This window comes from Pipistrellus kuhlii, unplaced genomic scaffold (genome assembly GCF_014108245.1).
Source record: "Pipistrellus kuhlii isolate mPipKuh1 unplaced genomic scaffold, mPipKuh1.p scaffold_m20_p_16, whole genome shotgun sequence".
NCBI classification, from domain to species: Eukaryota; Metazoa; Chordata; class Mammalia; order Chiroptera; family Vespertilionidae; genus Pipistrellus; species Pipistrellus kuhlii.
Genome location: NW_023425471.1, coordinates 5,584,913 through 5,608,874, shown reverse-complemented (window position 1 = coordinate 5,608,874; position 23,962 = coordinate 5,584,913). Strand labels below are relative to the sequence as shown.

The 23,962-nt window shown below is 38.3% G+C and overlaps 1 protein-coding gene across 2 annotated transcripts in view; it reads left to right on the top strand.

Annotated features, from left to right (window-relative positions):
* Positions 1-23,452, top strand: part of ADGRG2 (adhesion G protein-coupled receptor G2) — a 106,863-nt gene extending 83,411 nt beyond the window's left edge. For both annotated transcript variants that reach the window (XM_036439779.2, XM_045582307.1), the window contains 16 exons: positions 1,445-1,539; positions 2,473-2,539; positions 3,023-3,408; positions 5,918-6,089; positions 6,272-6,428; positions 7,696-7,839; positions 8,556-8,678; positions 9,276-9,321; positions 9,446-9,549; positions 10,348-10,469; positions 13,157-13,425; positions 14,254-14,353; positions 14,950-15,233; positions 17,728-17,829; positions 19,066-19,218; positions 22,665-23,452. In XM_036439779.2, the coding sequence (XP_036295672.1) occupies positions 1,445-1,539; positions 2,473-2,539; positions 3,023-3,408; positions 5,918-6,089; positions 6,272-6,428; positions 7,696-7,839; positions 8,556-8,678; positions 9,276-9,321; positions 9,446-9,549; positions 10,348-10,469; positions 13,157-13,425; positions 14,254-14,353; positions 14,950-15,233; positions 17,728-17,829; positions 19,066-19,218; positions 22,665-22,849 (2,509 nt within the window). In that variant the 3' untranslated portion in view covers positions 22,850-23,452. The remainder of the gene's footprint in view (positions 1-1,444; positions 1,540-2,472; positions 2,540-3,022; positions 3,409-5,917; positions 6,090-6,271; positions 6,429-7,695; positions 7,840-8,555; positions 8,679-9,275; positions 9,322-9,445; positions 9,550-10,347; positions 10,470-13,156; positions 13,426-14,253; positions 14,354-14,949; positions 15,234-17,727; positions 17,830-19,065; positions 19,219-22,664) is intronic.
* The last annotated feature ends 510 nt before the right edge of the window (positions 23,453-23,962 follow it).

The window sequence follows — 23,962 nt, the reverse complement described above, 5'->3', positions numbered from 1 at the left end:
ACCCAGTTAGGCCCACACCAAGTCAGTCCCTATCAATTGGGAGAGGCTTATACTGCCGCAGTGTGCTCATCAGCCATGAGCCCTGTGTCTGGTGTCCATTGGTCAGCTGAGCAGTGCTACTGCTGTAGAAGCACACTGACCACCAGGGGTCAGCTCCTGTATTGAGCGTCTGCCCCCTGGTGGTCAGTGCACTTCATAGTGACCAGTTGAGGTCATTCAGCCATTCAGTTGCTTAGGCTTTTATATATATATTGTAGATTATTCTTGACTCATGAATAATAAAGTATTGAGGAGTCTTAGGTTGCAAATTTGAAGGTATTCTTCTAAAATAAACATATATTAATGACATTTTGGATATATGAATTTTTATTCTTCCAAACATTCATCAGTCTGTCACAAGTATATTCTCATTTCTTTGTGAAACACAGAGAAGGGTTCTGTTGGGGATGCTGGCCTCGGTTTTATGAGGCTAAGGATCATCAGTTCCTTAGCCCTAAGGGCCACCAATTTGACCAAGAAATGGTTCACAGTGGTCCAATCAGAGATAAGGACAGTCAAAGAAGCAGGAACATAATCTGGAACACAGGAGAAGATGGAGAGGGAGGAAAGGGTAGGAAAGAAAGAGAAAAGAAGAAATTAAAAAGTGCATGCAAAGGTGAATTTGAGATTGCCCGACAATTATTTGAGCATGTGTAGATTATCGTCTTAAATTGCGTCCATTGGTTGTCCTGACTGCATAAACCAACAAGCTCCACTACCTGAACCTTCAGCATTCTATGAGAGTAAAAATTCTAGAAAATGACAGATTTCTACTCATCAAACTATTCATTGATACAAATAATGGCAAGTCTTCTATGAAATTGTACACCAAATCCCTATCCACTATATGTATTTAGTTCACTTCACTTACCTCTTTTTGTTCTTTGCAATATTAATATTTTTCCACATAAACCAAGATTAAAGTAGAAAGAAACAGAGAATGTCTTAAATTCTTAGTTATCTGATAATCCAGATTGGATTGCCAGAGAGAATTTGGGCCTAAGTCCTTGATATTCATCTAGGCTGGTATTTGAAAGGGCTCTTACAATGGAAACTCAAATACCTAAAGCTGGGGGTAAGACTCTAGATGTCAAGATACGTGTGTTTGCAGCCAAGTTTCACCCTTGCCTGTTCATTGTGCAGGTAGACAAAATAAATAAAGCAGGTCCTCTGCTTTGCAACATCTGTGAATGTAAACCCCTATAAATTTCTTATCCTGTAAAATCTTTTGTATAAAGTTCAGACCATGGTAGCTGGGTGTTTACAAGCTTATAGGTAACACTGCAAGATAACATTGTCACTGTCTCTTTTCCTCACTCTAAGTTTCAAAAAGCAATTACAAATATGTAGATAGGTTTCCAATTTAGAAACATTCTATTATAGTTGTATATTTTTCTTTTTATAGCACACTGAATTGCACATTCACAATAAAACTGAATAAGACGAGGAACATATGTGATGCAGTGACGACTTTGAAAAAAGTAAAGATTCACCCGATGGGTAAGTTGTCTCTATGTTGCTGTGTTCATTTTCATATGGCTTTGATGCATTCTTTTTAAAACTGAAGATATAATTAAGAAACGTACATATGTTACAGCTTTCTACTTTGACTCATTTGTTCTTAGGAAGTTTTTAGGGAGCTCTAAAAGGTGATTTTTTCCACCAAAACCGGTTTGGCTCAGTGGGTAGAGCATCGGCCTGCGGACTGAAAGGTCCCAGGATCGATTCTGGTCAAGGGCATGTACCTTGGTTGCGGGCACATCCCCAGTAGGGGGTGTGCAGGAGGCAGCTGGTCGATGTTTCTAGCTTTCTATCCCTCTCCCTTCCTCTCTGTAAAAAATCAATAAATTTTTTTTAAAGGTGATTTTTCCTTTCTTTATTTTTAAAATGTTTTTATTGATTTCAGAGAGGAAGGGACAGAAAGAGATAAGTAGAAACATTAACAATAAGAGAGAATTACTGATCGGCTGCCTCCTACATATCCCACAGTGGGGACCAAGCCCATAACCTAGGCATGTGCCCTGACTGGAAATCAAACCATGACCTCCTGGCTCATAGGTTGACACTTAAACACTGAGCAACACCAGCTGGGCCTTTCTTTCTTAATAAAATTTCAGTGTACTTTTTGAAAACATTATAAACCCTGTTGAGAAGGAAAGATCTATTTGGAGTGTTGAATCACTTGCCACTGGGATCTGTTTACTTCTGAATTACTCTTAGAAATTGCTGAAGAGTGATTGATATTATGTGCATATAGCCCTCCCCCAAGTTATTCACTCAATATAATGCCATCCAATTTATTTTATCACCTGTTTTAGACAAATGCTCTTTAAAATGCAGTCAGTGTAAGGACCATAATACTTGATGGATCTGAGCTTCTATCTTGCCATATTCTTAACCATGCATTTTCTTCTTTCCTTTTGTCTCCTCCAGAACAGTGCTGCTGTTCTGTCAGAATACCCTGCCCTTCCTCCCCAGAAGAATTAGAAAAACTGCAGTGGTATGTAGCAAACATGCTGACCCTTTTCCTAACAAAATAACATTTAATTGCCATGTTGGCTAAGAAATTTTTGAAATTTGACAATGCATAAGGGCTTTCAATTTCAACACTTCTCAAACATTACTGCAAATATCAATCACTGAGGATCTTGTTAAAATACAGATTCTGATCAGTAGGTCTGGGCAGGACCTGAGATTCTGCATTTCTAACAGACTCCCTAGTGAAGCAAATGCTGCTGGTTCATGGACTCCAGCATGGGTCCAGACTATAGTGCAGTGGTTCTCAGGCCTGGTTGGACATTAGGATCACCTGGGGAATTTTTGAAAACATCGATGCCTGCCTCCCACCCTCAGAGATGATGATGTCATTGGTCTAGGGTGCAGCCCAGGGTTCCGGGTGGTATCAGATGGTTGCTAGAGGTGGAGATTCACTTCTCTGTAGCTCATTTGTCTCACATGCATCTCTCTGATTCTTTCCTTTTAGTGACTTGCAGGATCCAATTTCGTGTCTTGCTGTTGGTTATCCACAGGGCCCAGCAGTTTCTTCCGGCAATTCTATCCCAGCTGCTCCTCAGGCCACAGTTTCCCCCCAGGTCTCCAGTGCCCTCTCTTTAGCTACACCTCTAAAGTCTCCAGCTGTCATCTCCCAGAGCCCAACAGCAGCGATGCACCTTCCTTCTGTCCAGTCTTCAACTCCCATAGCTTCTAGCCCTACCACTGACATGCTCCCCCAATCTGGAACTATCTCTACCCCTAGTCCCCAAACTGATCTTTCCTACACCCTGTCACCTGGGAAATCCTCATTTCCCACTCCCACCACATCTGCCCTGGTGAAGGTCATCATGACCAGCGCACCTCCTGACAAGACAGGTAAATATGAGGAGCTAAGCTGCTCCTAATTTTGTTTTAATTTTGGGTCCCTGAAATGCAGCTGCCAATCTGTAAATATCTATAAGATCACACTGATCATTTCTTTTTATGATGTCTTCTTATTTCAAGAGATTTCTTCCAGGCATTCATAAAATAGAGAAACAGCTTTGAGGCAAACACAGATCTCATTTTATCAAGCTGAGCTATTTTATAGTTTTCTTCTACAAAAAGTTTTTGGGTCACTCTTTTCAAACATTCTTAAGTGAAAACTTTGGAACTGTTAAACACAGTAACCCCATTTAGACAGAAAACAATAAAAACTGGTGTTCTTGAAAATCAGTCAGTCACAGAGTGACAGCTGGGACTGAGCCAAGATAGCCACAAGGAAAAGAAAAGCATTCAGAAGGCCTAGTCCTGGGTCTGCGCGGGCTCTAACTGGAGGTGTGATCTGGGATAAGCCATTTTGCTCCTCCTGACTCAGCCTATGAAATTAAAGATAAAAATAATCACACTAACAGCACTTGGTTGAGAACAATGGTATACATGAGAAGCCCTGGAAACTGCAAAGGGCTCCCCAGAAACAAAGTAGGTTTAGGGATAAAGGCTAAAGGGAAGAAGGAAGAAAGCAGAAAGAATTCTGGACACTCTCCAGAATTTCAATTTAGTGAGTAAGAAGTAGGTCTTCCTCTAGAATTCAGATGTTTCAAGGCAAAATCAAATTTTGGTGTCATGAGATTGGCACTCAGGTTGAGATCCCTGCCCCTTCCACCACGATGCCAGCATCCCCAGGAAGTTTAGACTTCTGCCAAATGACTTGATATTTCTTCATATTTGCAGAATTTTAAAAATAAATATGGACATTTTAGGCCATATAAAGTCACTGGGGCTCTATTCTAGTGGGCGATGAAAAATAAAGTTCAGCCGAAACGGGTTTGGCTCAGTGGATAGAGTGTCAGCCTGCAGACTCAAGGGTCTCGGGTTCGATTTCGGTCAAGGGCACATACCTTGGTTGCAGGCACATCCCCAGTAGGGGGTGTGCAAGAGGCAGCTGATCGATGGTTCTCTCTTATCAATGTTTCTAACTCTCTATCCCTCTCTCTTCCTCTCTGTAAAAAATTAATAAAATATATTTTAAAAAATAAATAAAGTTCATTAGCCTGAGCTTAAAATTGTCTACCTTTCCAAAGCTATCCCCTTCCATTCTTAGAATCAACCTAGCAAGCTACACAGAAAGGCCAGCAAGGTGGCCTCTTGCGACTGTGCTTCCACTCAATAATTGAGTTTCAGGCAATGAGGAAGCAAAGTAGCATATACATAAAAGATGTGCTGGGGTATTATCTGGGAGCTAAAAATGGATATAACTTAATGTTTCCATAGAAGAGGGATGATGAAATATGATATTCTCACAATGACTCACATAACAAAATGACTATTACACAACTGTGCATAAGAACAACTAGACAAAAACTTGGGGGGCATTTCTCAAGCCTTGAGTGAAGTGAAAATAACAATAAATAGTTTGCACACCATGCTCATAACAGTATATTATAACACATGGATAAAGATTAGAAAGGAACATGCAAAATAAGAAATAGGAAGTTAAGTGGTCAAATTAAGAGACTTTTTTGTTGTTAGACAGGTCTGTATCATTGTTTCCTATTTAAAAACACTATTAAAAATCAGGCTTGTAATTTTAACAACATTATGTTTTCCATAAAAAGCACTTCTAGTTACCCATATAAATTCCTGTATGCATGATATAAATTAAATATAAGTATATTTATGCTTGAATATACACTAAATACACTGATATGCTTTTACATATTATTTTAGTTAGGTTTCCTTTTAAATATATTTTTTACTATTGACAATATTAAGGATGTCAATGTATAATGTATATTGTATACATGAAATATAATGTACACACGCTAAATTTTATCCAATTCTTATGGATGAATGAAAATTTTATAGTTCTATGAGATTGAAAAACACCACAGTCATATAACCATCAAAATATATAACATTTCCACTAACCCAAGAGTTTCCTCCTATCCCTTTGTAGTCAAACTTCTACCCACTTTGCCCGTCCCCTGGCCACCACTAATCTGTTTTGTTTCCCTATACTGTACTTTTTTCCCCCTAGAATTTCATATGAAGAGAATCATACAGTATGTAGCCTTTTGAGTCTGGCTTTTTCCCCCCACTTAATATAAGACATTGGATATTCATCCATGTTGTTGCATATATAAGTAGCTCATCCCTTTTTATTACTGAATACTGTAGTCTGTTGTATGGTGGACTACAGTTTGTTTATCTATTCTGTAGTTGATGAACATTTGGTTTGCTTCCACTTTGGAAACAAAGCTGGAAAAGGCTGCAATAAACATGCTTTCACTTTCCTGGGGTGAATACATAGCAGTGGGTTTGCTAGATCACAAGGTCTGTGTTTCTTTTCGTTAATGATTTCTTTCATTATGTGTTCATAAAATGATTTGGTTCTCTGTTGTAGAAACTGTTCACACCAGTGGCATCACTGCTCTTGACCTTGAGGGCCAAGTGGCTCAGATGGAGAAAATTCTGTCCTTGGGCAGCTTGGAGCCTAACCTTGCAGGAGAAATGATAAATCAAGTCAGCAAACTCCTCCATTCCCCACCCGCCTTGCTGGCCCCTCTGGCCCAAAGGTATGACTTAGTAAACTGACCCATATAGTGATAACAATGCTTCTTACATGATTAATTACAGCCAAGTATCTTTCTCCCACTATGAGTTTCATAATGTTAAATTGCTACTCTGTGTTATTTCTGCTTAGACTGGGAAAAACAAAGTGGGAGTGTTGAATTTGAACTGCCATTTGTCTTTACAGATTGCTAAAAGTAGTGGATGACATTGGTTTACAGCTGAATTTTTCAACCAAGACCATAAGTCTAACCTCCCCTTCTTTGGCTCTGGCTGTGATCAGAGTGAATTCCAGTAATTTCAACATGACTACCTTTGCTGCTCAAGACCCTACTAATCTTCAGGTATATCCTAATTTAATGTGGAAACAGCCTTTTCTTGTATATGATTTCTCATATATCATGATATATGATAGAGTATATAATTGAAGCAATTACTGCTTATAGTCAGGGATGATATTAAAAATATTTAAACTCTAGAACAATGAGTCACCACAGAATAAAAATTTTAAAAAAGGACATTGCTTAGCTGGTGTGGTTCAGTGGTTGAGTGTCGACCCATGAGCCAAGAGGTTACCAGTTTGATTCCCAGTCAGGGCGCATGCTGGGTTTGGGACTTGATCCCCAGTAGCAGGTATGCAGGAGGCAGCCAATCTATGTTTCTCTCTCATTGACGTTTTTCTCTCTATCACTCTCCCTTATTCTGTCCTGAAAATTAATAAAAACAGTCCCCTCTGGGGAGCATGCCCATGCCTTTTCCTTTTCCTTCCCTTTCCCTCTCCCAAGCACCATTAGGAATTACTTCTTCCACCCCTGTAGTTTTCCAATTAATGTTCTATTACAGTTTGAAAAATAAAATAAAATCAATAAAAACATAAAACAAGGGCATTGGTTTTGGCTGGTCTCAGAGGTCACTGTTGGACCTAGAGCAGTTGGATTGTGGAAGTTGAGGTGGGGTGAGTTGGGGGAAGTATCCAGTGGAGGGTTCTAGATAGCTGGGAGAGAGCAGGGGCATTAGCTACTTATCAACCCACTCTGATACTTTAAGAAGTGTTATGACTACCCTGGTGTGAATAGTGGTACTGAATAGCAATCTTGCTTCTAATTGTTTTCTAGCCACCTATTAGAGGGATTGGGGGCTGGAAACACCCACATAAAACCAAGTCCTGCCTATTAATTTAATTTACAAGTTTAGTGCATGTGGTTCTATGAAGACTTTGCCCTAACAAGTCACCAAGTTGGTATATTGCTGCTGTGGTTTCCTTGAGGTCTACAGTGTATGACTTACCATATGATATATGATAAGTCATACACTGTAGACCCTCCTTGGGGTCAACGCCCCCCAACTTTATTGCAATATAATTGACTTATAATATCTTATACTTTCTGACTGTTTCTGTGTATATTTAAAATGTTTTCTTTCCTACTCCAAAGCCTCCTCTCCCTATTACACACCCTCTCTAATTTTGCAGCAAAGAAATAAGAACTGATTATACACAGAGACACCACACAGAAATGCCCCTACATGATTCTTCATCTTAATTGGTTATGTTTTCTAACTTCTTCTTATACCAGCCCCAGATGTTTTTATTATCTTTTACTTGGTTTTCAGGTTTCTCTGGAAACGGAGGCTCCTAAGAATAGTATTGGTATTATTTCTCTGCCCTCATCGCTGATGAGTAATTTACCAGCTAATGATGTAGAGCTAGCTTCCAGGGTTCAGTTCAACTTTTTTGAAACACCTGCCCTATTTCAGGTAAAGTTGCTGTGAACTGGTTTTAATTTAAGTTTTATTTGGGAGTGGGGAATTTATGCTTATTTTAATCCTCACACATCTTAAGTCCGGTATAAGTAAAAAGAATTGCTGAAAAGCTGCAATTTATCTTTGAACAGGACCTAAGAGTGCTAGTGATGATACATAACAATAACTGATACTGTTTACCAATGCTGAGCACTGTCCTAAGCTCTTATAAATGTTAACTCTAATACTCTCAACATCTCTGTGAGGAAGGAACTATTAAACTATATATTATTCCCATTTTATAGATGAGGACATGTATGCACAGAGAGGTTAAGTCATTTGCTCAAAGACAGACAGCTTAAGTGGCTTGATGTCGTGCTACCTTTGACAGCACATATATTAAATGGCTTAATGTTATGTTTCCTTTAATATTCATGAAGGACACATAGGTAACATCTTAATAAATAAAGACATTTAAAAAAAATTCATGAAGGCCCTATTGGGTCAATCCGTAAAATTTAACTTGGTATTTAGAGCGCTGTAGAGTGCAACAAGTTCTGCTTCTAATTATGGTTCTTGGGAAAGTCGCTTTATTCCTGACCCTCAATTTCTGACCTAAGTCATAAAATAAACATATGGATTAAATAGTCCTTTGAGTCCCTTCAAGCTCTAAAACTCTCTGATAACATTTCGTTTTCCCTTGCCATCCTGTTGATTCTTTTGTGTGCTAGGACCCTTCTCTGGAGAACCTCTCTCTGATCAGCTATGTCATATCATCAAGTGTTGCAAATCTGACTGTCAAGAACTTGACGAGAAACGTGACAGTTACATTAAAGCACATCGACCAAAGCCAGGTGGGAAAGTCCTGTCTGGGCTGTTCACTGACCAGAAACACCTTGTGCAAACTATACCTGGAAGACATGGCCTGAAAACAAAAGATCCAGCAGAACCTAGAAACTCGGGCAGTGTGTAAGGCTAGAATCACTTAGTCACTCCGTTGGGTTTCAACATGCCTAATAACTGACCACCTAATGTCCAAAAGGAACAATGCAAAAGCAAGCTCTTATCAACTGCCAGATTTCAGTGCATTTCAATATGTGGCTGCAGATCTGATCCTCACCTCCAAAGAGAAAACAAAACAGTTCAGTTCACATTGAGCATCGGCTATGATCTCACTACTCAAAGTGGAGTCTGCACTCTTAGGCCCCACTCCAGACACACTAAATCAGAATGTGCATTTTAATAATGCCTCAAGGTGATTCTTAGCACAATTGCTGAGTTTAAGAAGTGCTGACCTATAAAAGGCTCCCGAGCTGCTCCTAGTGTAAAATAACAAGTTTCCAAAAATTAAGAATGAGATTCTGAAATTTTTTTAACTCAGTTATTTTTCCAATGGCTTTTCTTTTTCAGTACAATAAATTAATTATTTGTGATGTATCTTTCTACTGCAGGATTACTTAACAGTAAGATGCGTGTTTTGGGACTTGGGCAGAAATGGTAGGTTCCAGTCATACCTTTTTCAAAGTCTTGAGTGGGTGGGGGAAGGGGTATATGGGTGAAAGGGCAGTCATGAGTGCTGTGGCCTTGCTGATTGAACAAATACTCTTCCCAATGCCAACAGGTGGCAGAGGAGGCTGGTCATCCAATGGCTGCTCCGTCAAAGACAGGAGGCTGAACGAAACCATCTGTAGCTGCAGCCACCTTACGAGCTTTGGCGTCCTACTGGTAATATCCCCAAATTACCTGGCCTTAGATTCTGGGTCTGAGAGGTAGCTAGGCATGATGCCATAATGTCTAATCTGTTAGATGACTTTGAAAAATCAGCAGATACAGTATTGTGGCAAAATTATTGACCAATGAAATTACTCTTCTAATTAAGCAAGTGTACTTGAAGGAAAATACTTGATCATGGAAGTATGTTTTCCCATTCTATTTTTACATTTAAGTTTTACTTATTTAAATAGCTAGGAGGACTAGGAAATTCAGATTAAAGTGGGTAATGAAAATGTTTAGTTTGCAATGCACTTTACATTTTTTATAAAACACATTGATATAAATTATCTTATTTAAATCTCTCCAACAGTCCTGCAAGACAGGTAGAATGCAGCATTGTTACTGTCATTTTAATGAAGTCAGAATTAAGACTCATTTGTTAGGTAACTGTCCACGGTCATAGAACTAAAAAATAAAAGACCTAGAAGCCAAATTCAAGTCTTTATAGATTCCTAGCCCAGTGCTTCTCTAGTGTACTATAAGACACTGATCAAGCACATGGGCTTTGCAATTAGCCAGACCTGAATTTGGTTCTTGGCTCCTCCACTTCATAGTTGTGTGACCTTGGGCAATTTACTTAATCTCTGGGTTTCAATATCATTATCTTTACTTAATGATAATAATTGTGGCTACCTTACCAGTTATTGAATGAACTATGGATGGGCACTTAGAACACTCAATCACTGTAAGTTATGATTCTTTTATTTACTTGAAAATATTTGGTCTTGAAAACAATATTTTATTTTCTAGGACCTATCTCGAACATCCTTGCCAGCGGCTCAAATGATGGCTCTGACGTTTATCACATATATTGGTTGTGGGCTTTCATCAATTTTTCTGTCAGTTACTCTCATAACCTACATAGCCTTTGAGTGAGTATCCACAACTGGAAACTTGAATGATATGATACAGTGCTCACCTCCATTGCCAAAATATATTAATTAAGTGCACTCCTCAGCCTGCCTTATCCTGTACAACCATCTAGTGGAGCCACCTATATGATTCTTTTTGGTTTATACACTTGATTCCTTCCATTAGTCTATGCACTCTCTGAAGGCAAGGGTTGTGCCTTAGTCATCTTCATACCCTAAGATGATTCCTGGTACTTAGTTTACAATAAGTGTAAAATGAAAGATGAACACCCAGAAACCCAATAGCTTAAATCTGAAAGAGACTATAGATTAATGTATGGAATAAGAGATATGTTTAATATAATATGTTTCTAAATTATACTTAGCAAACACAAAAGATTAATATTAACACATGTTGGGTGAAGAAGAATAAAGAGTGTAAAGCTCCACTGAAAGATATACATACTTTTAAAAAATATAGATACTTGATAAGTGTGGCTTTGTAGGTCAAAGCAAGAATAACATTCCAAGTAATAGCATCTCTTTCTCAGCTTACAGAAGGGTCCCTTTGGTAACTTTTTTTTGGGGGGGGGAATTCCAACAAATTCTGTTAGAAAAGAAGAAAATATGTATTTTTCTTACATTAAGTGAAATGATATGTAAGTTCTGAAATGTAGATTTTGGACCATGATCAAGAAATGCACAAATTTACTTTAAATGCCAAACTTAAGGTCCAGCTGTGAATACAGATCTTTTAGTGGACCCTTGAAAATATTATTAATGAGACTAAATTACCATAAGCCAACCATTACTCAGAATGATTTCACCAGATCTAATTTCACACATATAAATATGCACTTGTCATCAATTAGCTGTATTTTCCTATGTCTGTTTCATTTAGGTATAGTATAAACTCTTCTTTCCATGATCTCATTTTCACTAATAACATAACAGGGAAATCTGGCTATGTTTTAAAGATCTGAATATAGGAACCTATTGTATGAGAAGCAGTAGCAATGCTTCTAGAAGTAGTTTGGGAGAAATGGGGGAGGGGGTTGTTCAGTAGATTCCACTACAAACTATTTAAAAGGATGGGTCAACAGTCAGCATGTAAAAGGTTCCACAGAAATACGAACACAAAATTTCCATATGGTTCCACCAATGATTCTGTTTAGATTTTCCCTCTGTTGTTGGTTTTAATGCCTACAGAGATACTCAAAGAGAGGAAATTTACCCACATTCAACAATCTCCCTTATCCACGGTTTTGCTCTCTGCAGTTTTCAAATACTCATTGTCAACTCCAGTCCAAAAGTATTAAATGGAAAATTATAGAAATAAACAATTCATAAGTTTTAAGTTTCTCAGTGTTCTGAGTGAATAACATGATGAAATATCACACCATACTCCTCAATCCTGTTCAGGAAATGAATCATCTCTTTGTCTGGTATATCCACACTGTATGCTAGTACACTACCCACCAATTATTCATTTAGTAGCTGTCTTGGTTATCATAGTGCTTTATGTTCAAGTAACACTTATTTTACTTAATACTAGCTCCAAAGCATAAGAGTAGTGATATTGGAAATTCAGATATGTGAAAGAGAAGCTGTAAAGTGCTTCCTTTAAGTGAAAAGGTAAAAGTTTTTAACTTAATAAATCAAGAAAAAAATTGTATGCTGAGGTTACTAAGAACGAATCTTCTATCTATGAAATTATGAAGAAGGAAAAGCAATTTGTACTAGTTTTGCTGTCATAAGTCAAATTATAAAAGGTATAGCCACAACTACATGATAGTTAAGATGCAAAAGGCATTACATTTGTGAGTGGAAGACATGAACAGAAAACATGTTCTGACTGATGGCAACATGTTGCACCAGAAAGTATTGAACCTACTGTATGAAGACTTCAGCAAGAGATCTCCCGAAACAAGTAACACCAAGCCAAGTAAGAGATGGTTAACAGATCCAGGAATAGGTTTGAACTAAAAAATATAAAAAGTCACATGACTTTTATTACTAAATTGCCATAATTGTTCTATTTTGTTATTACCCTGTTTCCCTGAAAATAAGACAGTGTCTTTTTTTTAATATATTTTATTGATTTTTTACAGAGAGGAGGAGAGAGGGATAGAGAGCTAGAAACGTTGATGAGAGAAACATCGACCAGCTGCCTCTTGCACACCCCCTACCAGGGATGTGCCTGCAACCAATGTACATGCCCTTGACCGGAATCGAACTTGGGACCTTTCAGTCTGCAGACCGATGCTCTACCACTGAGCCAAACCGGTTTCGGCTAAAAATAAGACAGTGTCTTATATTAATTTTTTCTCCCAAAGTTGCACTAGGTCTTATTTTCAGGGGATGTCTTATCTTTCCATGCGCTAGGTCTTATTTCTGGAGGATATCTTATTTTTGGGGAAACATGGTAGTTATTTTTTAATCTCTTACTAGGCCTAACTTATAAATTCAACTTTATTAAGGTATATATTTATAGTAAAAACATAGTCTATATAAGGTTTGACACTATCCACAGCTTCAAGCATCCACTGTGAGGGGTGGGGGGGGGTGGGGTCTTAGAACATATTCCTGTTAGGTAAGGAGGGACTACTATAGAGGTTTACTAAAGAATAAAATTAAATTGCTTAAAACTCATATATGGACGCAAAGGAGAATGGGATGCTAATTCTTTTATTGTCCTTTCCTTTTAGAAAGATCCGAAGGGATTATCCTTCCAAAATTCTCATCCAGCTTTGTGCAGCTCTGCTCCTGCTGAACCTGGTTTTTCTCTTGGACTCATGGGTTGCTTTGTATGACTGGCGAGGCCTCTGCATCTCAGCAGCTGTATTTTTGCATTATTTTCTCTTGGTCTCATTTACATGGATGGGCCTAGAAGCATTCCATATGTATCTGGCCCTTGTCAAAGTGTTTAATACTTACATCCGAAAATACATCCTTAAATTCTGCATCGTCGGTTGGGGTACGTATCATTTGCTTATACATTACCTTGGCTTTCTCTGCTTCTTCTTCAGTGTTGTGATTTTTAATCACACAGAGACTGATGACACAGGTTATACTTGGCAGGCTTCTAAAACAGCTTTCTTCTTCTTATATGTTGCATTGCCCAAAGAGCAACCTTGTCATGTCTCTTTCTAGAATGCCTGTATATTTCCCCTGGATTGTTTATGAACACAAAACTCTTAGGAGGGCTTCCAGTCAAGATGATGGAGTAGGTAAATGGAGCACTCACCTCCTCACATGACATTAAAATTATAACTAAACTACAGAATAGCCATCATTGAGAACCACTTGAAGTCTAGATGAACAGAAGTTCTATAACTAAGGATATAAGCCACTGTAGTAGATAAACCCTGAAATCTCAGAAGAAGATAATTTCTCACACATGAACAGTATAGTTAGCAGAATCAGTTAACTTATTTTGTAGTTATTCAGGATCCAGGCCTCTGGAGACTCTGCTCTGTCTCAACACAGGGCTTCCAAAATTGCCCTGAATTTGGGAGAAGAGAGTGGAAGGTGTCACAGGAGGCTTTTATGCAACAGGCCTAGAGGTGGAGTAGATCACTTGTCCATATTCCATAAACCAAGACCTAGTCATGTGGCCACATACATCTAGCTGCAAGGGAGGCTGGGAGATGTCCAGCTGTGTGCCAAGGAGGAAGAGAAACTGGATTTGGTGAACAGTTCACCAGCCCTTTTGCCAAAAGAAAATAAACTGTGATCTCTATTTTTTCTTCTCACCACCTATGGTTATTAGAACTATGTGTGACCAATGTTTCCCATCTTCCAGGAGTACCAGCTGTGATTGTGACCATTGTCCTGACTATATCCCCAGATAACTACGGGCTTGGATCCTATGGGAAATTCCCTAGTGGCTCATCAGATGACTTGTAAGTACAAAGTCCCCAAGGGACTATTTAGTGAAGTGGAAAACAGAATTCCCCAAGAAAGTGGAGGGTCTAATCAGCATATTGACTCCAGCTCTCATGCTAATAAAATCCAGTAATATTTACAGCAACCTTTGAAGATTTTATATATATATATATATATATATATATATATATATATATATATGAAGTTAGATAAACTAGTTAGATAAAACTAGTTGTTTTAAGCATTAAAACAAACAAATTAGGAGGAAATATTTTGAAAATACTTTTATAAGTCTCTGATAAAAATGACATACCAGTTATGTTAGTAAAAACTCATGAAATAAAATCACGAGGATTTAAAGGGAGCAAAATCCTGAAAGTTATCAAAGAATAATTTTTAAATACTTTCAGCCACCAAGTATCCTAAAATAAATTATTTTAGCCTTTTTTCCCTAGAGTTACAAATGATTGTGGAGAAAAGTGATTTTATCGTGTTCTTTTCTTTTTTACTTGTAGAACTGTTTCAGTAAATTGATATAAATTCATTGCAGCATTTTGAACTATATTTCAGTATGGTAATATGTTTTTTCCTGTTTTCCCCCTCCAAATTACAGTTGCTGGATCAACAGCAATGCTGTATTCTATATTACAGTTGTGGGATATTTCTGTGTAATATTTCTGCTGAATGTCAGCATGTTCATTGTGGTCCTGATTCAACTCTGTCGAATTAAAAAGAAGAAGCAACTGGGAGCCCAGCGAAAAACCAGTATTCAAGACCTGCGGAGCGTTGCCGGCCTTACATTTTTACTGGGAATTACTTGGGGCTTTGCCTTCTTTGCCTGGGGACCAGTTAACATCACCTTCATGTACCTTTTTGCCATCTTTAACACTTTACAAGGTAAGCTCTACAGTACTAAATCTCCACTGAGTGATCACAGCTGAACTTAAAAATATCACTACTAAAAGAGTATCAACATGGTTTATTTAGTTGCTTAAGATGCATCCTTGAAAGGGCACTTTGAGATCTTTGGAAGAGATGTTCATTCAATTCAATAAGTGGTACTTTCCCCCACCTTTTCCATCATCCCTTCAAAGAGAACACACTGAAGGGAGCCTGCCAGGAACTCTTTCTGAGAGTCAATTACTCTTCCTTCACTTGGTTTCTTACTTTAAAAAAAAAAGTTTTTTTTTTAAATTGAAATAGAACATCCATAGAGAAAACTACATGTGCCATAAATGGTCCTGTGAGGTCTCACCATTCTGACCTCCTTGGGCTGTGTTTTGGAGACAATGATAAATATGGAGTCAATATAGAGACCCAAGTGACAGCAGCCTGACCAGTGGCTAACCTGAGACATTGCTCTGTGGGACACGCAGCAGGAAAGGGTCAGGTTTCATGTGTCACCTTTACTTAAGAGCTTCCCTTTGGTAATGAAGCCCAGCTGGAGTCATTTCGAACCCTTTTCGCTATATTCTGTGGAAAAGCAAAATACTAATTCTTTTAGACCAGTGTTACAAAAGACTTACCAGCTCTAATTAATTTTTAATGGAAGTACAGTACTTTGGCATTAAAAGCCAAGCAGCCTAATAGGTTTACATTAAATAACAATAATCCATATCCCTTGGTTCCCTTTTATTCCAAAGCCTCTGTTGGGATGCCTTTTATCGATAATTGCATTCTCATTAGCCTCTTTTCGTCTTTTCCTGCTACTTTTAGCTTCCATAGCATTCTCCTATAGTTCTTAGGCAAGAGATCAATTTGTTTGTTTTCGAAGTAAACCCAACCTGAGAATGAATTCAAGTGTCTAACATGCTTGTTGTTTACATACATTTATGAATTTTAACCTACAACATACCAGTTCCTGAATTGGTATATCTAGATGCTGCACTGCATAGTATTAAATAGAAAAGTTTTATTTGTCAACAATGGCATGCTATAAGTAAGAGATACTTGGAGAGAGAAAAAGAAAACAAACAAGAAGTGCTGGCGAGAAGGTGGAGAAAGGGAACTCTAGTACACTGCTGGTGGGAATGCAGCCTGCTGCAACCTACTGTGGAAAAGAGTATCGAGTTTCCTCAAAAAATTAAAAATGGAACTGCTGCCCTGGCCAGTGCTCTCAGTGGTTAGAGCATCAGCCTAGGAAGGGAAACTGAACCTGCCTGTCTCTTCATTTCCCCAGAATGTCTTTTCACTAGAATATGAACGGATAGAAGAAATGTACTATTTCATTTATAAAAGGGAAACTAATTTGCAGGGCTTTGGTATTGATTAAAGGAGAAATAGGTATAGGCTCTGGTTTGGGACTTGCCTAACCCCGTTTTGATCTCTTTCATACATGCTACTTCTCCCCTAAGGCAACCAAGAGTAGCCACCGAGGGTGGCAAATGAACAAAGGTGTGCATGCAGTATTCAAAATACCAGTCTTCAGAGTGGGCACCTGAAAAGGAACACCTCTTGTTTTTAAATGAAGATTTTTAAAGCAGATAAATTGGGGTTTGGGGAGACGGAGAACTCCAAATTTTCCCCTTCATTCAGCAAATATTTATTGGGGAAAGCATTGAGGAGTCACAGTAACGGGGCTGTGTGGTGAGGCCTGTGATTGCAAAACTAGGACAGAGGTATGTAGGAGGTGGAGCCTGAGGGCCTGTTCAAGACTAGAGTGTTGTTTTCTTCTTAACCGGACGCCAGTGGAAAGTTTCCTTGAGCAGGTTAGAGGAAGGCAGGGGGATGCTGCTGCAGTGCCCCAGGCTTGAGAGGAAGAGAGGGAAGACCTGGCGAGGGCCTGAAAGGAGGAGCAAGGGATCTGAGACCTATGGTGAAGACAGAGCTTGGAAGTCAATTATAAATACGGAGGAGCTGGGAGGTAGGAGCTTAGGTCTGAGCAGGCATCCGAGTGGATAGCTTGTACTTCCAAAGACAGGGAAGGCCACAGATAGAATGTGAGAAGAGACAGTGAGCTTAATATTAGAAATACAGATAAATATATTTAATCATACATAGAAAGTGTCCCAGGGTGCTTTTTGATAAGCAAACTTATCCAAGACTTTAAATTTTTTTTCCAATTTGTAAATTTCTTTTTTTTCTTTTTTTAAAATATATTTTATCGATTTTTTTTTGCCCCCCTCCCTCCCTCACACACATACCCTCCCTCCTCAGAGTTTTATGTCCATTGGTTGTACTTATATGCATGTATACAAGTCCTTCGGTTGATCTATTATCTCCCCCAGATCTTCCTCCCCTCTCCACTGTAATTTGACAGTCTGAATTTGTAAATTTCACTTTGCCTATATCTTTGCCAAAGATTTTATCTTTTGTGCAAAGGAAGCTCATGACATTAAGGTCATAATTTGGAATTTATTGTGTTATGGGTCTTCTCCCCCCACCCCCATAGGATTCTTCATCTTCATCTTTTACTGTGTAGCAAAAGAGAATGTCAGAAAGCAATGGAGGCGGTATCTTTGTTGTGGAAAGTTACGGCTGGCTGAAAATTCTGGTAATGATTTACTTTTCTTTTTATCCTTCTAAATTTTGAGGGAAAAAATGTATAAGATTCAAAGCAATATATGCCAAAGGGTTATCGGATATGGAAATCAATGAATGGAACATGCACAATAAAAAATATTGATTGTGCACATTAGAGGTAAAAAAAAAGCCTAAAGAATTAAAAAATAATAATTATTCATATCTGGGAACTTAGTGAGCAATAGAATTAATGTCTGGCTTCTTGATTGAAACAACAGTGAACATGTTAGAATTTATTTCCTTTTGAGCTAATGTTTCCCATTTACTCAAACTAATTTTTAATATTTACCTTCATAACTTTTTAAATCTTGACTCAACCTTGTATATAAACTTACATACATTTGGTTGTTTGGTTATAGCATACATTTGGTTATTTTGAAGTTATAATATTTCAGATCCTGTTGGCTTGTAGAGCAAATAGGTCATTTTTAGGAAAATAAGAAAAATTAAGTACTGTCTGAAAACTAAATTCCTTTCACATGATTACCACCCATGAATACAACCTTTGTCGAACTGCAAAATCCGGTTGCACAAGATCTATATTTAGAAAATAACAGTAAATGTAGTTTAGTCATTTGCATGAATTTAAGAACCATGAGTCATCACAACATGGTCAATATGTTCTTACGACAGTCCTTGGCTCTGAAGTACTACCTAATTCAATGGATATACATTGAGTGGCCTGATTATTATGATCTCTGAACGCATAATAATCTGGCCACTCAGTATATATCCTACATAATAAAAGGCTAATATGCAAATTGTCCCCTCAACCAGGAGTTTGACCAGCTGGCAGGCCGGCCAACTGCCCATGTCCTCTCCCCCTGGCCAGGCTGGCAGGACCCCACCCATGCACGAATTCATGCACTGGGCCTCTATTATATATACTGAGTGGCCAGATTATTATGCTTTCAGAGATCATAATAATCTGTCCACTCAGTGTATATAGACATAATCAAATTAACTTGGCCTTTAGTTCCATGAGAATATGTTACTTTTAACCAGGTAGTCATTTAAAGGACAAATACATAATATATAGCCTCAAATGAAAATACATGTTATCACACCAACTTGTGAACTATATGACTTTTCTATAAGATCTGGAAGTGGGAGATCAGTCGCTAGAACAAGTTACACTGTGATTTGTCTCTTGCCTTTGAGTTTCAACATTCCGCCCTGTTTTTCTGTAATGCTTATTCTACTACAGACTGGAGTAAAACGGCTACTAATGGTTTAAAGAAGCAGACTGTAAACCAAGGCGTGTCCAGCTCTTCAAATTCCCTACAGTCAAATAGTAACTCCACCCACTCCACCACTCTGCTAGTGAATAATGATTGCTCAGGACTTGTGAGCGGGAATGGTATGTATTTCTCAATATAGTATTTCTCAAGCTAGTGTTTATTTTATTAAAGTATGATTATCTTAGAATGACATTTTTGCTAAGCAAAGCAAGCAAGTACATATATGGCAAGTGGGTCAAAGTGTGGTTACTTTATAAAATAGAAAGATTATCCAAATGTATTCACTTTAGAGCCAATACCTGGACATCTGGTTGTTTTTGTTTTGTTTTGTGTGTTTTTTTAAGATTCAGTTTTTTTTATGATGGGAATTGATGACAAACCTAAAAGTTTTAACATTTGAAATCCCGATATAAGTATTACCCAAAGACTTCTGTGTTAAATCTGAGCAAGCAGTACCTAAGATAATTGATAAAATTATATCAATTTTACTTTATCTATAGTCATACACATCTTTGACCCTTTTAAACTTTCCTATTTTTCACTTGTCATGTTTGTTCATTATTTTCCACAGTGTAGCTGCCTTGGGACAGTGCCCAAATCCCCATAAATATATCAAATACTATAACCAGTATTGGTGACATACATTGTCACCACATGAGTCATCACAACATGGTCAATAATGAACAGATTATTGCTGCTGCACCTGGCTTACTCACTAATTCTGACACATCTAGATAAAACTTCCATTACATTTTCTTTCTTTCATAAGAGTGTATTGTTTATTACTCATAAAAGCTTGTCTTCTTTGGCTTCTTAATATATCTTCTGCATTTTTATAATAACTTAAATGATGCTTATATACTTTCTCCTTCCCTGGAGATTTTGCCTTTATTCATTGTTTTAGGATATTAGTTATTTTCATGATGAATTCAAATAAATTTGTAAGTTCATACATACACCTACCAAATAGTTTTCCAACCTCCCCGAAGATGCCTGTAAGTTGAGGTTTCTCAACCTTGGCACAGTTGACATTAGGAGCTAGTTAAGTCCTTGTTGCGGTGGACTCAACCTGTACATTCTGGGATATCTACCAACATCTCTGGCTCCATCCAACCAATACCAATAGAACCCTCCCCATTCACCCCTAGTTATGACAATTAAAAATGTCTTTAGCCAAAACCAGTTTGGCTCAGTGGATAGAGCGTCAGTCTGTGGACTGAGGGGTCCCAGATTAAATCCCGGTCAAGGGCATGTACCTTGGTTGTGGGCACATCCCCGGTAGGGGGTATGCAGGAGGCAGCTGGTCGATGTCTGTCTCTTATCGATGTTTCTAGCTCTCTATCCCTCTCCCTTCCTCTCTGTAAAAAAATCAATAAAATATATATATTAAAAAATGTCTTTAGACATTGGGAAATGTCCTCTGTGTAGGGTGGGCCAGTGACAATGCTGATTCATAAGTTATTATGACAAAGCAAGTTCAAAGTAGACAAATCAGAGGTGCGAGGTGAATCAAGAATTACAATATATCAGTAAAGCCTACTTCAGTGTTTCCCAAAGTGTGGAACGCGTACCCCCAGGGGTACGGGAAGAGTTAGGTGGGGGTACGCGTTGCACCGGAGTTTGGTGGGGATATGCACTGCACTGTGCTTAGCTGCGCCTAATTCTTCGTTCTCACGAGTACAAGGGGTACTCAGCGTTACAAAAATTATAGAAGGGGTGTACATATGTCAAAAGTTTGGGAAACACTGGCTTAGATAGAAGTGCTAGGGGCTCTTAAAAGCCAGAATTTTGCATATTCTAGAAGCGCTGACATGAAGCCTCATTTGCCTAGCCCAGTGGTCAGCAAACTGCGGCTCGGCAAACTGCGGTGGTTTGCCGCTCTGTTGACTAATGAGTTTGCCGACTACTGACCTAGACTCTCGATTCCAATAATTACAGGCTGTTGTTTTTCCTTGTGATTAAGTCCCTATCTCAGTGGTCGGCAAATGTTGCCATCAATATGTTGCCATCCTTCAGGGAAGCAGCAGAGTTTGCACAGCTGTCTAACATTGCTGATTTGGCACAGCTATTTTTGATGCCTGATGATAGGAGTGAGGTTGCATTTTAGGCCGACAAAATGGCCAAGTGTTTAATACCACATAAAATACATGTCAGATAGATATCCCCGACTCCTCAATCTGCACACCAGGATCTGGAATGGGCAAGGGATGGGATAGGCACTTGCAAAAATTCTGGAAATTTAATGCTTTATTATACCAGGTAAAATTGTTCCTGCACCAAAATGTCCTCAAATCAAAATGCTTAAATCAAGACAGCTGCCTCAGCTATGTCAGAGATGGAGCTGTGTTAACAATATTTATCACGTAGTTTGTGTGAATATTACATATTTCAGTTACTGGCTGGCTTAAAGGTTTGTGTACCAATAGCCCTCTCACTTGATACATGGGGCCACAAGCTCAGTTTGGAAGAAACATCACGTGTTGACTCCATCACTTCTGAGCCATTTAACCTTAAGCAAAGCACTTAAATTTTAAAACCTTAGTTTCATCATCACCTTGAGATGGAGATAATAATTGCACTATCAAGTAGGGTAATAAATGACATAATACTTCTAAAGTTCTCAGCACTGTTATCATTATTATAGTTATGGAATGAACAAATTGGCTTATTATTCAGCTTTCCACATTGTCTTCTAACTAATGGCCTGGTGCACGAAATTCATGCACTCAAGGGTGGTCCCTAAGCCTGGCCTGTGCCCTCTTCTAGTCTAGGACCCCTGGGGGGGGTGTCCCACTGACAGCTTAATACTGCTCAGCCTAAAATGTTATAAAGTAACCAGAGAGTCTCAGCTGCTGTGCATGTCCCCTTGCCCATCCCACCCAACACACACACACACACACACACACACACACACACACACACACACACACTTCAGGGTCATCCTGGGGTCAGGGAGGCCCAGATCCAAACCACAGTTTCTGCATGCCCAGCAGCTCCCTGGCCTAGACTCTATTGTAGGAATTGGTTTCCCCTTGGGAAGCAAGCCTATCCTGATCCAGTCAGAGGGGCTGGTTTACTATTAGTTTACAAGAAATGATTTTTTTTCTTGTCATAACTGTTGTTGCTCTGGATTTCTCTGGTACAAAGTTTTATTTTATAGGATGCTTAGGGAACCAAGAACCTTGTAAGAGGACATATGGGCATCTCTGTTAACCTTAACCTTTTGGGGTAGATCAGACTATCATATTAGGTTATATTAAATATGGGCTACCACTTGAAGAAGTCAATATACTAATATGTTCAACCAGAGTTAGGAAATGGGCCCTTTAAAATCAAATTTGTTTTGCTCCATATTTTGAGCATTGCATTTTTAAAAACAGTCATAGAGGAAACATTCTCCAATTTGTTTTGCTTACTTTGAGTGGCCTTAGGGAAGGAATGAAAGTAAATAAAATAATATATCATGAACATTTTAAAACATAATAAAGTGATGTTGGAGATTGTGTATTTTTAAAATGCTTTCTGTGGATACTTCATGACACCAATTTTGTTTTCCATTACATAGGGAATGTTCCTACAGAGAAGAATGGTGTTTCTTTCAGTGTTCAGAATGGAGATGTGTGCCTTCATGATTTCACTGGAAAACAGCACATGTTTAATGAGAAAGAAGATTCCTGTAATGGTAAAAGTCGCATCGCTCTCAGAAGGACTTCAAAACGAGGAAGCTTACACTTTATTGAGCAAATGTGATTCCTTTCTCTGAAATCAAAGCATGACGCTTGATAGTGTGAAAATGTCCATTTTTACCTTTTCCACAATGTGAGATGTACGAAAATCAATTCATTTTATACTCAGCAACTTCTGGAGGAGCATAAGCTAAGTGAGGGCAGTGGTTACAATTGGAAGAGAAAGCCAAGACATTCTGAGACATTTGCAACTTGGTTTCTTATCCTTCATTTTAAAAGAAGATTGGTTTTAAACAACTTCCTAAAGATTTCTTTAAAGAAAATATAAGTAGTTCATTTCCAGCCACCTTTTAAAGAGGTTAAGTTGTGTTATCTTTGATAACATCATATAAAGCAACTGTTGACGTCAGCCTGTTGGTGAGTTTAATTGTGAATGCTTTTGTTGTAAATACTAAGCTAAATTCTAGTGACTCACACATTAGCAATATTACTTCTTCGTTTTTTTGTATTTATTTTCTAGTGTGTAAATTTATTTCTTTGTAGAATCATGGTTGTGTTGTTGTGTCTAATGTGATAACTAAAAAAAAAAAGTCTTGCTGGTTCACTGAGTTGGAAAATTCCTTTTGGAGATTACATGGGATGTGAAACACAGAAACTTCATTCAAATTAAGAAATAATGATGCCAGCCAAACTGGAAAAAATGTAAGCAGATGATGGCACAATTAGCTTATACAATGCCTTTGAGCAAGTTAAAAAAAGAAAAAAAGAAAAAAAAAGGTACCCCACTAGACAGACACAGCCCCATGGGCTCATGGTTTGGCAGAGTGGGGGCCATATTTTAGCCCCACTAGGGTGCACCCTTGTACAGAGTGTAAATTGTATACACCAGGAAACATGGCATCCGATACCCATCTCCTGGCCTTATCCCTAATCATTAAATTATGGAATCTGCACCAAGATGTTTAGTTTAATGCCATGGTCACAGAGAGGGATGGAAGTATAGTCTATGTCAGCAAAATCGTGAATGAGGAGGAGATACATACACTGCCTCTTTCTCAAATCCCCAGAGCCTTTCAGAAAAGGGGAGTAGCAAAAGGATTACTTTTTAAAGGAGATGTATATAAAGAAAAAATCATATTGCTGTTCTTTAAAAAGCAATTGCATGGTACTTTGTTGA